Source organism: Papaver somniferum, chromosome 1 (assembly GCF_003573695.1).
Source record: "Papaver somniferum cultivar HN1 chromosome 1, ASM357369v1, whole genome shotgun sequence".
Taxonomy (NCBI): Eukaryota; Viridiplantae; Streptophyta; class Magnoliopsida; order Ranunculales; family Papaveraceae; genus Papaver; species Papaver somniferum.
The window spans coordinates 31,679,257-31,693,379 of record NC_039358.1 but is presented as its reverse complement, the minus strand read 5'-3'; the positions used below and the strand labels follow the sequence as shown (position 1 = coordinate 31,693,379).

The 14,123-nt window shown below is 37.5% G+C and overlaps 2 protein-coding genes across 2 annotated transcripts; one reads left to right on the top strand and one right to left on the bottom strand.

Moving 5' to 3' along the window:
- Positions 1-6,218: 6,218 nt before the first annotated feature.
- LOC113277692 lies at positions 6,219-9,644 on the bottom strand. The gene has a single exon (XM_026526738.1). The coding sequence runs from the start codon at positions 9,642-9,644 to the stop codon at positions 6,219-6,221; it is 3,426 nt and encodes a 1,141-aa protein (XP_026382523.1).
- A 1,944-nt stretch (positions 9,645-11,588) lies between these two features.
- On the top strand, positions 11,589-13,805 carry LOC113277591 (pescadillo homolog). The gene is made up of 10 exons (XM_026526673.1): positions 11,589-11,603; positions 11,658-11,863; positions 11,982-12,071; positions 12,245-12,329; positions 12,427-12,531; positions 12,624-12,717; positions 12,804-13,012; positions 13,152-13,253; positions 13,348-13,463; positions 13,581-13,805. Exons 1-10 carry the CDS (start codon positions 11,589-11,591, stop codon positions 13,738-13,740), a joined length of 1,182 nt encoding a protein of 393 aa, XP_026382458.1. The 3' UTR covers positions 13,741-13,805.
- Positions 13,806-14,123: the final 318 nt, after the last annotated feature.

Below are 14,123 nucleotides of genomic sequence, written 5' to 3'. Positions count from 1 at the left end.
GGGCGACTAGCTGGAGTTCTCATAGAAAGCACTAAAGGTAGGCGTTTAATTATCAGGGGCACTTCAATATTGGGGTGTAAACAACCGTTCCACTCTTTCTGTCCTAATAAGATCGAGAGGGAGAAAATCAGGGTTCTTATGTGCTTTTCTTCCCCAATTCATTCCCTGCAGCCGAAATTGTGAGAAAGGGGATCTGATAAAATGATTGAGATGGAATCTGGGTAGGATTTGTCGAAATCAGATGAAAGATTTGAGTTGCTGGTGATTTCAGTCAATACTGGTTGGATTTATGCTCGAAAAGACTCAGAGATTGGTGAGATAATGAGTTGCTGCTGATGTTAATAGAAGATGGATTCGATAAAGAAGAATCGAGGGAAGAATGGGTTTCTTTTGATCTCAAGTTTGATTGAGAATTGCAGCCATAAGTAGAATTTGGAGTGATGCTGTTGACATCAAATCGAGAGGAGGAATGAGTGAAATGTGCAAATTCAAGGGTTTGAGGAAGTGGTGGTACTGTGATGCCTACCATGGAACTGGTGGTTGTTTACAACAGAGCTGGATGGGTTATGCTGTGGTCAGTGGTTAAGTAGAATGGAGTTATAGGTTGCTGCTGTGCTTCAGTTTGCGGTCACAATGGGTTGTTTACAAGGAATTTTGTCTGGTGGTGGAATTGAAGCAGAAATGAAGATACAATGAGTTTCTTGGTGAGCTATAGATGAAGAAACAGCTAGGATGAGTGCTCAGGATTACTGTAATGGAATGAAGGGAAGAAGCTACTGCTGCTTGCCAGGGAAATGATGGTGTTGATATTGCAGGTTAATTGAAGACATGAAAGAACTGGGGCCTTTGAATGAGCTGCTGTTTCCATCGATTGGTGATGAGCAAATATTGCAGGTAGGCCTGGGATGCTTGCAGTGTGGCATGAACTTAAATGGCATATAGATGTATGTTAGGAATTTGCAGGTGGAGTTGAAGCTTAATTATGTGCTGGAATACATGAACTGCGGAGGAACTGTTGGTGGTGGTTAAGAATTCATGGGTCAGTGGTGTTTGAAATGGAATCGAACTGCAATTGATGTTGTTCGCAGTTAGGAAGAATTACAAGTGCGAACCGTGATGGCTGAGCTGTGGTAGATTTGTATTGAAGAGTAGAGTTCAGACCAAGATAAACAAGGAATAACATATGAAATCCAGAGATGATTGATGGAAGAAAATGGGTCTGCTGTGAGATGCTGCTGTTGGATGAGTCTGTGAAGCTGAAATTGCAGGAATGGATTGTATGTCTTGAATTTGGATAACTGGTGGTGATTTGGTCAAGTGCAATGAGCTGCAGGATGAATTCGATTTACAACAACTTGGTGGAGTTCTTGAAATGAGGAGAGATAGTCTGGCGGCATTGAGGCAGAGAGGAGATACGAAGGAGATTGTAGGGGTGTTGATGTTGTGCTGTTAACAGTGCAGTTCAAGTTGCTGAGCTCAAGGAAGAGAGGTGTTAGCCATGGGTTTTGGTGCTTTGTTAAAGTCTGCGAGAGAAGAGTACGAAGTTGCTGAGCAGGAATTGAAGAATTGAATGGAGCACCAGCTGGTTATGTTGCTGTCTTGGCTGGATGAGAAAGGCATATCAGATGTGGCCTGGAGCTGTTGGTACACAGATGAATGGAATGTGGAATTGGAGCAGAGAAGAAGTGTTGCTCATTACAGGTAATGGTTTATATGCCTTGGCCTGTGTAGCTGAACTGAAGCAAATGGAGAATGAAGAATGAATGGGTCTGAATAGATGAATGCTAGGTTGTGCAGGGAAGAGCCGGAGTTTGGCTAGGAAAACAATCAAAAACAGACTGGACTCTGGTGGATTTTGTTTCCACTGAGTCGACTCAGTGATCCTAGATCCGATTCAGATGGACTTGGAGTTGTTCTAACTGGGCTTCACCCATGGGCTGTGAGCGACTGATTCTCGGCAGGGAGGTTATGACCTATTTTGGGAAGTGAAAGTATATAAAAGGAAGACTTCTCACCTATTATAGGGCGGATCTGATCTACTTCTACTTTTGTTTTTAGGGTTTGAACATGATAGACTTTTTGTTTTTTCTTGTTATGAACTCCATGAACATGAGCTAGATATTTTATTATTGGTTAAAGATGTAGTCGGATTTTGTAAGCATGTTATTTGATTTATGAATCAGTTTTCTCTCATAATCATCGTTCACTTTCTACGGTTTATAATAATTGCATGATTGACGTATTGCAATATGATTGAATGTTTGTTTAGTTAAGTCTACAACTGATTGAACTTGCATCCATATCTATAGCTATTTTAGGGTTTATCATCGAGCGATAACTTTGAATACGAGTAGCATGATATGATTATGGTTTGTAGTGATACACTCTTGTAATCATATGTAGAAATTGACCTTTGTCCGAATTGTCATGCGCAATATATTACAATTGCATTGATTAGCCTATTTCTTAAACTTAATGCTCATAGGAATTGAACTTAATTAGCGCAAGGAGTTAGGTTATTCTTTAGGTAGAATTCACGTACGCAGCTCTAATGTGTGTGTGATGACTTAGGAACTTTACGGAGTATTTCTGCAATAAGGTATTCTCGCGCTTTTGATGATAGCGAGATTAAATACGAATTCTATTCATATATTCAGAAACTTGTTTACAATTGAAGATGAAACCTTTACCCAATATTTTTACATCTTGATTTGAGTGTTTGCTTTGCTTTTATTTTAGTTTACTTTATAAAAATCAGAAAATCCCCCTTGTTACCCATAAGAAACCGAAACATATTGGCAACCTAAGACCTCTCTGTGGGAACGATCCTTTCTTGCCCTTGCTATATTTTATATTTTGAGTAGTGAGAAAGTAATTTATTTTTGACGCATACAACAACGATCAATAAGAACTTCATTGTCAGATTCAAAGATAACCCTCTCAAATTTTTTTGATACTGCCCATTCCACAACTTCATGCATATCTATACATTCCAGTTGTTCCACTTCATGATCCTGAATCATTCCTCCATGGACATACCTTCTTTTAGCTCCATAACACTTACCTGCAAAATCTCTAGCTATTAGTCCAATTCCTCAAGTAGAATTTTCTTTTGGAAAAAAAGCATCTAAATTAATTTTAATACAGTGTCTGTTTGGAGGCTCCCTGATTTGAGAATGAACCTGCAAATTAAGATTACTAGTAGAGGAGTTAGGAACAACCTGTTTACAGCCAACCAATAAAGAGAAAATTTTATTGACAGTAGAAAAGCTATTAGACCTAGTATTTTGGAAAACAACATTACACCTGTCTATCCATATAGACTAGATAACAATCATTTGTATACTTAAAACATATTTCCTATCAGAAGAAGAAATATTGCTATTAGTAGTGCTAGAAGAGAACCCAGCTAAAGAGATCACCATGAAGGTTCCTAATATTACTAACATCAATACTAATTCTTAGCCAAATAGATCCGGCGTAAGGACAATCCAACAGAAGATGGTCAATAGTTTCCGCAGGAGCATTGCAGACACTACAATGTATATTAATTCCATATTTGTATCTAGCAAGTTTGTGCCTAGTTGGGACAATGCCCTTTAAACATTTCCATACAAAAAGTTTAACTTTATGAGGAAATTCACATTTCCATAGAGACTTCCAAACCTCAGTACCAATTGGGTGGTTATCCTCAGACTCAGTAGTGTGACTACTAAGAACTTTGTAAGCACTTTTAACTGTAAACATACCTTTTCTGTCAGGGATCCAGTTAAGAGAATCAGTGCCAATTTTAGGAATTCTCATAGACAATATCATCTCATCAGTATTGGAATCAAAAATATCTCTTACCAGTTGAGCAGTCCAAGTTCTAATACCTGGTAAAAACAAGTCAGCCACAAACACAAGAGTAGAGAAAGAAGAAACATTATCAACTAAATTAGAAGGGTGATCTATCCCCTATAACCCATTTATCTTGCCAGATTCTGATCTTAGTGCCACATCTTACAGACCAGAAGCTATTATCTTTAATAGTTCAGATTTGCCAGTAAATCCCCTTCCAAACCCATGAGCTAAGAATTTAATGCCTTTGTTACCCTTGTGACCCCACCAGCTCGGGGAGTATTGGTTGTCCAAGTATCGAGTTTTCCGGTCAAATATATCCTTGAAAGTGCCGCTGTTCCAAAAGAAAGCAGAAACACATTTTGAGGGTTACTTTTTGGCGCTGAGAGTCACTATTTTCCCTCCTCCTTTCACTTTACTATTTCACACACTCTCCCTTTATCCTCTCTCCCATTCCCATTTGTTCTTTGATTCTCTCTCTAAGAATCCTCATTCCGTTTTACACTGAAATTTCTTTGAAATAATTTAGGGTTTAGAGGATAAAAAAATGGGAAATCGTTGTTGATCTCCAGCAGTAGTGAGATAAGATGTAAAATTACCAATGATGATGGTGATCCCTAGTTTTGCATGAAACCATTTCGTAAATGATCTTCAACCCAAACCCTAAGAAATTCATCAAAACCCTAGTTTCCTCTAAATCTTTCAATTTTTCTGTCAGGGTTTCAAGATTTATCATCAGCAGGTAAAATTTCAAGATTCCTACATATCCCTATTTTCTCTATTCTTCTTTTTTCTTTTTTTCCTTTTCTAGTAGATGTCGAGATTTTAGTTTTTGAAATCAATTCCAACAGGTACGGTATCCACTTCAGTAGGATTCTGTGGAAGATCTTCAGGTACGACTTCTTTTCTTTTGTTCGATATTGACATTTAGAGTTTTGTTATGTAGATTTTGGTTGGTTATATGTTTTCTGTTTGTGATGATGGGCTTGATGTAGGGTTCTGTGGATAGAACTTGTGTTGATTTGGGGTTTTGCTCATAAATCATGATCAAAGTTTCTTTGTGGCTTATTATTTCGTTAATGCGAATTTCTGTTACTATACTGTTTGTGAATGATAGGATTCAACACCAATTAATAGAACCATAATGATAAAAATCCTTTGAGTTGGGGATTAGCCACCAATTTTAAAGAAACGTAACTGATTAATCTGGATTGAATGTCTTACACAACTCTAGAGATGAGTATATATAGTGTTACTGACTTCTAAAAATAAGAACACTAAAGAAAAGCAACAGCAATCTTTAAGGAATAGAATTAAACTAGGAAGGTAATAACCTATAGCAATAAGGAAAGATAATAGTGATGTCGGTATCCCAACATCCCATCCCCTTTCAAACACGGCTTGTCCTCAAGCTGCAAACTCTGGAAAACGAATAAGGAGATCATCTGCATCCTCCCAAGTAGCTTCTTCCTTTGAATGATCTTTCCACTTGATAAGACAACGAGTTCCTGCATGGTTGTTATTTTTAAACATCTTACGATCTAAAATTGCCTCTGGTTCCCATTGGAAATTATCAGCATTAGTTGGCAGACTAGCATCAACAACAACAATAGAACCTATTTTCAATTTCAAGGCAGAAACATGAAAAACAGGGTGAATACGGCTAGTAGATGGCAATTCCAGCTTATAAGCAACCGATCCAATATTTTCAAGGATGCGAAAAGGACCATAAAATCGTGGCGAAAGCTTTGAAAATGATTGGGAAGCTACAGTGTCCTGACGATATGGTTGTAACCGAAGATAAACCCAATCATTTACTGCAAAACTTCGATCTGTACGATGAGCATCAGCGTAAGTTTTCATTCTAGCTTGTGTATCCATTAAATGGGTCTTCAGGATTTGTAGAGTGCGGTCCCTAGCTCTTAAGCTAATATCAACTGCATTAACCAGTGTAGAACCTGGAAGGTAGGCTGAAATCGTAGGAGGAGGACGACTGTAAACAGCTTCAAAAGGAGTCATTCTTATTGCTGAGTGATAAGTCGTGTTATACCACCATTCTGCCCATGGAAACCATTTAGACCATTCATGAGGTTTTGTTCCAGCAAAACAACGCATGTAGCTCTCTAAAGTTCTGTTGGTAACCTCTGTTTGTCCATCCGTTTGAGGATGATGCGCATAAATTTTACACAATTGAGTGTCTTGTAAAGAGAAATAAGCATCCCAAAAATTACTCAAAAATATAGGATCACGGTCACTCACTATTGTCCGTGGCATGCCGTGGAGACGTACAACATCACGAATAAAGATATCAGCAATAGTAGCAGCGGTATACGGATGAGACAACGCAATTAAATGAGCATATTTGGATAAGCGATCCACTACGACAAGTATAGAGGTTTTACGATTAGATGTTGGCAATCCGTCAATAAAATCCATTGAAAATCCATCCATACATCTTCTGGAATAGGTAAAGGCTGAAGAAGTCCTGGAGGAGCAATATCCTCGGATTTATTACGTTGACAAATGTCGCATTGAGCAATGTAAGTTTTTATCGAACGTTTCATTCCCTTCCAGTAAAAATTTCTTTGAAGGCGCTTGTAGGTACGGAGAAAACCAGAGTGTCCACCAAGAGGTGTTGCATGAAATTCATGAAGAAGTTTAGTACACCATGTAGAAGTAGAAACCACCACAACACGTCCCTTATAACGGAGAATACCGTCAATATAAGAATACGGTGGTTTATAATTTGGGTTGCGATGTAACTCTTCTATAAGAAAACTAAATTCATTGTCATGATGACATTCTCGAATAATATCATTTATGCCAGAAAATATAGGGGCAGTGATCGCCAGAAGATGAGCATCAGAAACACGGGATAAGGCATCTGCAGCCTTATTTGCAGCACCACATCGATAAAAAATCTCATAATCGTATCCTAAAAGTTTGGACAACCATTTTTGTTGCTCAATTGAAGATAATCTTTGGTCTAAGAAGTACTTAAGACTACGATGGTATGTATAAATTTTGAAATGTCGACCGAGCAAGTAAGGTCGCCATTTTTGAACCGCAGAGACTATATCAAGCATTTCCTTATCATAAAACGAAAGATTTAAATTTTTACCTGATAACGGCTTGCTGTAAAAAGCAATAGGCCTGCCAGATTGCATTAAAATAGCTCCTAACCCATTACCAGAAGCATCACACTCTAAGGTAAATTCTTTTGTAAAATATGGAAGTGCCAATACTGGTGTAGTTGTTAAGGAAGACTGTAGTTGTTTGAATGCTTTTGTAGCTAATTCTGACCAGGAAAAAGCATTACGCTTCAATAACTGAGTTAATGGAGCACTTATTTTCCCGTAATCCTTGACAAACTTTCGATAGTAACCTGCCAAACCCAAAAAACCCCTAAGATCCTTAATAGAAGACGGAGTAGGCCAGTTGACGATGCTAGCAATTTTGTCATTCTCAACAGATACTCCATCAGCAGATACCATATGACCAAGATAACCTATGGATGATTTAGCAAAATCACACTTAGACTCCTTCAAAAACAACTTGTTAGAACGTAATGTCTCAAAAACAAGCTCCAAATGCTTAATATGTTCGGCCATGGAATTACTGTACACCAACATATCGTCAAAGAAAACTAGAACAAACTTACGAAGATATGGCCTGAAAATATCATTCATCAAACTTTGAAAAGTTGCTGGAGCATTAGAGAGACCGAAAGGCATTACCAAAAATTCGTAATGGCCATCATGTGTGCGAAATGTCGTTTTATGAATATCTGGCTCGTAGGCACGAAGTTGATGAAACCCATAACGCATATCTACCTTGGAGAAAACTTGCTTACCATGCAACTCATCAAGTAATTCGTCCACCATAGGAATGGGAAATCTATCCTTCACAGTGATTTTGTTTAGTGCTCGGTAATCAACGCACATACGCCACGAGCCGTCTTTCTTCTGTACTAGTAATACCGGTGAAGAATAAGGGCTGGTGCTAGGACGTATGAAGCCTGCATTTTTTAATTCTGAAACAATCTTTTCAATTTCCTCCTTTTGGAAATGAGGGTATCTATAGGGTCTGACATTTACCGGAGCAGAATTTGGAATTAGAGGAATGCGATGGTCATGAGAGCGTGTAGGTGGAAGATATGTAGGAGAACCAAACACATCTGAAAAACGGAAAATTAATTCTGTAATTTCAGAAGGTACCTGAGAAAGAGTCGAAGATTCCATGTCTGGAGGTAAAGATGATAGCTGCAACAAAATGCCTTGTTGTTCTCGATGTATCAGACGCTGCATAGGAGTGTGATCTAGAAGCATAACTGTTGGGGAATTTTCACCAACCAAGATAAATTCAGTTCCTGATACACAAAATTTCATGTGTAATTTGTTAAAATCCCAACTTATAGCTCCTAAAGTTTGTAACCACTGAACACCTAAGACGGCGTCGCAGCCACTAATTGCTAACAGAAAAAATTCAGTAGAGAAACTATAGTTCTGTAGCTTAATTGACACATTATCACATGACCCGCTAGTTTGAAGAAATCCACCATCCCCTATCATTACGCGCATAACTGCATCATTAGATTGAATAGAATAGCCACATTGCTTGGCGATTGTAGGGTGCAGAAAATTATGAGTGGAACCTGATTCAATTAAAACAGTGATTGGTTTCCCTTTTATATGACCCGTAATACGCATTGTATTTGGAAACAGAGATCCCATAAGAGCATGAAGTGAAATTCCAGGAGTTGTTTGAATCTCCTTATCTTGTTCAGCTGTGATTTCCTTATCATCACCACCAATACAATCAAGCTCAGTAATAGTAACGCCAGCTGCACCTTCCAGAAATAACAAACGAGACTGCTCACAAAGATGTCCAGGTTTATACAGTTTATCGCAGTTAAAACAAAGGCCTTTCTCACGTCGTTCCTTTTGTTCCATCCATGATAAACGTTTAACTCCTGGAGGTAAACCATTCTTCTGAGAATTTGGAGAAGTTATAGTTCCTAATGCCTTGGGTTGAACAGAACGAATCCAAGGTTTTGATGCAGAAAAAGCTTTAGTAGCAGTAATAGCATCCTCTTGTCTTAAAGCTATGTCGAATGCCTCGGAAAGGGTCTTGGGTAAAAATAAACGAACACCGGTACCAATATCAGAGCGAAGTGCAGAGATAAAAATACTAACCAAATGTTCCTCGGGGATACCATACACAAAATTTAGTAGCTTTTCAAATTCAGTAATGAGTTCACGGACGATACCTTGTTGTGATAATTTAGATAAAGAGCTGCAGGGATCAATATGCTTTCGAGATCCAAATCTAGAACGAAGTTTAGAAGAGAATTGTTCCCATGTTGGTGCTACAAGAGTGTCTTTGATCCAACGGTACCATGAATTTGCATCTCCTTTGAAGTGAACAGCAGCCAATGGTATCCTTTGAGCATCAGGTACATCATGAAGAGTGTAGTATTGTTCAGCCTGAAAAATCCATCCTTCAGCATCATCTCCGTCAAACACAGGAAACTTCAAATTTATTGTGCCTGCACGAATCGTGAAACCAGAACCAGAAGAACCATCTTGAATTAAGGGACCCTTACTGTGTGCGTGACCATTAACAGAAAATTTTCCTGATTCACTAAAAATAGTTGCAAGACCATTGATACTGGTTGTAAGCTTTGTGAAGAGGGTTTCTAGTTTTGTATCTGAGGTTATACGATCTTGTTTCATGTCTTCAATTACTTTTTCAAGTTTGTCAGTTAACCCTATAACATGGTTACTCAAATCTTGAACTGTCATTGTTTGGAAATAAAAAAAAATAAAAAATTTGAAAGTGAAAACCAAACCTCGCTCTGATACCAGATGATAGGATTCAGCACCAATTAATAGAACCCTAATGATAAAAATCCTTTGAGTTGGGGATTAGCCACCAATTTTAAAGAAACGTAACTGATTAATCTGGATTGAATGTCTTACACAACTCTAGAGATGAGTATATATAGTGTTACTGACTTCTAAAAATAAGAACACTAAAGAAAAGCAACAACAATCTTTAAGGAATAGAATTAAACTAGGAAAGTAATAACCTATAGCAATAAGGAAAGATAATAGTGATGTCGGTATCCCAACAGTGAATATCTGTTATTGTGGTTTTGTTGATTCAAATGAGGAAGAGATGGTTTTGAGGGGCTCCAACAGTGAAAAAGTAGCATGTACCCTAAGTTGTTGTTCATCGTTACTGCACTGCTAGTGTCCTCTCTTTTCTCTTTCTGTGTTGTTTGAAATCCTTTTGGGGTTTTACTTTAGTCTTTTGTCTTGTGACTTTAGCTGTGGTTAGTCTGGTGACTATAGGTTAGGGATTGAAAGAGAATTTTTTTTCTTTTTTTTCCGCTTCTTATGTCCTTTGAAATCCTATAGGGGTTACTCTTTTGGCCTTTTACTTTAGATGCGGTTAGTCTCGTGAGTCGTAGGTAAGGGATTGGAAGAGAAAAATATGAAGAATAATTTTTTTTACCATTGAAACATGTTGCTTTTCGTACAGTGTGGCTAGCTGCTGAGGGTTATCCATTACTTATCGCTGGATGTCTCTTAGTAGTATAGGGCCATTGAGGATCATAACTGCAAGGTCGCTTTCGTAGAATCTTACCAATATCTCTCGTAATTCATATACGAGATATTTTTTTACACATGAAAATGACTGTTAAAAGAAAAATGTTAGGGGTATCAGAATTTTTATTTATTTTTTTTGAAAAATTCTGATAAGGGATATCAATTAGAAGAAGTAACAAGTACATAATTTTTTCATCTACCCTCAACAATGTGAAATACTAATTGCATATGACTTACTGTAGATTTTCTCGCAATGGTTAATTAGATTTGACATAGATCGGATAGAATTAGGAGGCATATTTCACTCTGTCGGTGCCGGTTGTATCGTTTCTTTGTACTCATCAAATATGTTGTGATAGAGCACCTTCATAGTATTTATCAACTGTGTCAGAAGTTTCTAAGCTAGTATCTACATAGGTAAAATTTGAACTGGAGTATTGTAGATGGGTTAGCAAGATGTAGCTTCTGTTCTAGTGAATCTACATAAACCATTTTGGATTTTCCAGTATCATATTAAATTTTCCGTTTGCTCATGGCAGTAATTTGTAACAAAGGTTTACAAGCTATTCTACTTCTACTGCCTTCAAGGAGTTGCCAACATGTATTTTTCAAATTGCACTTTACGTGTTTCAGTTTCATGCTATGTAGTCAGTATAAAACTAAAAGTAATAGATGTGTGAGCTTCGCTAATTTCATAGTGTTTTTGTATTGTTTTGCTATAGCCAGTGTGTTTGGTGTCACGTAGCAACCTAATCAGTTTGACCATTGGCATCTTCCAAGTCTTATAAGATTAGAGTGCTAGAATTTAGTTGCGTAATGCTTGTTGCGAAGTAGGTGAACTTGCTATATGTTTTTAGAATTAACTCCTCCCTTTCGTTTTGAGTGAAGCGGTTTCTTATGTTGCTAGTCCTTACTGGCATAGCTTTCTGTGTGCTGTATAACAATCAACTGTCAAAAATTGGTTTATATTGTTCCGCCCTACTAGTTAGTGTGCTGAACCAAAACCTAATTAAGTAAATTTTAAACCGTAATTAAATCTTTCTATTTTTTATTTCAATTTCAGTAACCAGGTTTCAGCCAGGGTCTGGTCAAGAGTTGTTCTTACTTTATCTAAGGTTCAAGCACAGGCGAAAAATGGTGAAACCTCCTGTAATACCTCCAACTTTTTGAAACTATTCCCTTTAATAACTATATGATTTGTAGAATTCTTATGGTTCATTTTATTTTCACTCTTCAAAGAGAAAGAACGAGAAAGTGCCGAAGGAGAGACACATTCCCTTCAACAAGAAGAACAACAAGAAAGACATTCCCATCAAGAAGAAGAAGAAGATCAGAGATCTTAAGAGTCTTGTTGAAGTATTGATATCTCGAAAACCGAATACTAGCCTTAGTACAATTGTCAAGAAACGGTTAGTTAGGTTTGTAATTTGTTGTGTTTGTGTTTATTGGTATTTTTGTTTATTCTTTTGATATTTTTATTGTGATTGGTTAGGTACCGGACTCTCAATGATCGTCTTAAATCATTAGATCGTTGTCTTACTGTGGTGCATTTGTTCGCTGCATTACCGCTGTCGAGAGTAAGCATATTGAAGTAGAGTGTATCCAGAGATGTCGAAGGTCAGTTGAGTTGTGGTGAATTACGAAAAAATAAAGTTACACTTTCTTGCTTATGTTATTGTGTTAGTTACGGGAATGTTTGTCTTTTCTTGTTGTTTGTTTGAAATATTTATCATCACCTTCAAATAATCATATCCAGATTCTAATGAGTAGCTTCTTCATCTTTTAACTAGGTTAAGCCATGGATGGCAGGCATACATCGCCAGTACGAATAGCTTAAGGAAAGTTCAAACTGATAAGAGAAGAACCCTTTATCAGGTAATTTTATTGATTTTTTCTTTTTCTTGTACCTTGAAAATAATCTCACTGAAGAAGTTATGTACATATACATATATGCTCATGTTATGTTATGCAGGTTGAGGTTAATGGGCACACGATAAGCTATTCAACTCCTTGTGCATTACAGCAAGTCTCTACTGATGACTTTAAAGTCATATTGATCTTTTTGGAATTCTACGAGGTCAGACTTCTAAGGTTTCTCCCTTTTTTCTCTTTTCGTAGCCGCCTTACTTCTCTTGCATGAATACTCTTTCAGAAGTTGCAAAAATGCAGGTACTCCTTGGATCTGTCCTTAAGAGGTTGTACGGCTTAATATCCGTGCGATATCCACTCGATTGTGATTCTCATTTGGAAGTATTAGAGACAGGTTAGACCTTCAGTGCAATGCATCCAGTTATATTTCTACCCCCTTAAGGCTGATCAGAATTTTTATTATTTTTATTTCTCGTGCAGACCACGCAGTGTCCATCTACGTTGCTGGGCAGGCATGGATGCTGACTGATGAGTCTGATCTTAGGCTAGCTCAACTGCAGCATGCGCTGACAGAATTTGTCAGGGAATCTGCAAATGGCAGTATTGGGGAAAATAAGGATGATGAGTCTGATGACAAAACAAAGGACTGGAAAATCTTTAAATATTTGAAGATCTTCTTAAACCCGGAGGTAAGTCTTTTAAAATCCAAGTAGATGACTTAGCCATCCGTGTTTTCTAGTTACATTATCTAATATTATACGATGTGTATGACGTTTTTGGACTTGTGTTCGATTTTGAATTTTATTTTCTATTTCTGCTTCTGGTCAGGTACCAAAGGAGTCCTTGCTTTTTGTGATTTCAGCTTTTGGTGGTGCAGTTTCTTGGGAGGGAGGTCCATTTACTGATGCTGAATCCGATATTACACATCAGGTGAATTTGAATTTCAAAGTTGCCTTTCCCTTAGCAATAAAATGAAAACGTCAAATTAAAAGTATTTTGGCTAAAAATGGTGTTTTTGTTGCAGATCTGTGAGCGGCCAACAAAGACTTCGGCCTCCAGAGTGTGTGTTCACACACGATGGTTTTATGATTGTGTAAGCCGACTAGGGGTTTTACGGGCACATGATTACTTGGTGGGCCGGTATGTAATTCATCTTTCATTGAATAATATCCATTTTGCACTGTAGTTTTCTTTTGGTTGCTAAGATGGGGTATGATGTTAAATAATGTATTACTTGCTTTTGGTGTTATTTAACAGGGAGCCTTCCTCATATACTGCTTTTGAGGAGTTAAAAGGCGACGTTCCTGGGAATAGATATTCTTATGTATTTACCTACAGCCAGACAGTTGTGATCCTTGGTTATCCAACGAGGAATTTTCACTTTTACAGAAGTAGATATTATGTGTATATACTATGAGCAGTTACATAGTTGTGACGATCTTTTGAAGACTGGGATCTTTGAATGATAAACTGCATTTGAAAAGAAAGAGACTAAATGAACAAGGTTTTATGATTAAGATTTTTACCTTACAATCTTGCCATGTCCACCACCCACTCCGCTGTAAAAGTTCTCCACCAAGTCATAATTAGCCTGGATCCACTCTTTTGTTAAGAGGGTCAACATAGTAACCATCCATACCCTGGACGAACAAAACATGATTTCTTATTCTTTCTAACAACAGGATTTCTTATTTTTCCTTCTTTCTATTTATTAATCAATCAGCACAGATGAGCTGTGGTTTTACATACGAGTAAAACAATCTTTGCAAGCTCTCTCATAGTTGCATCAGTTTCGTCACA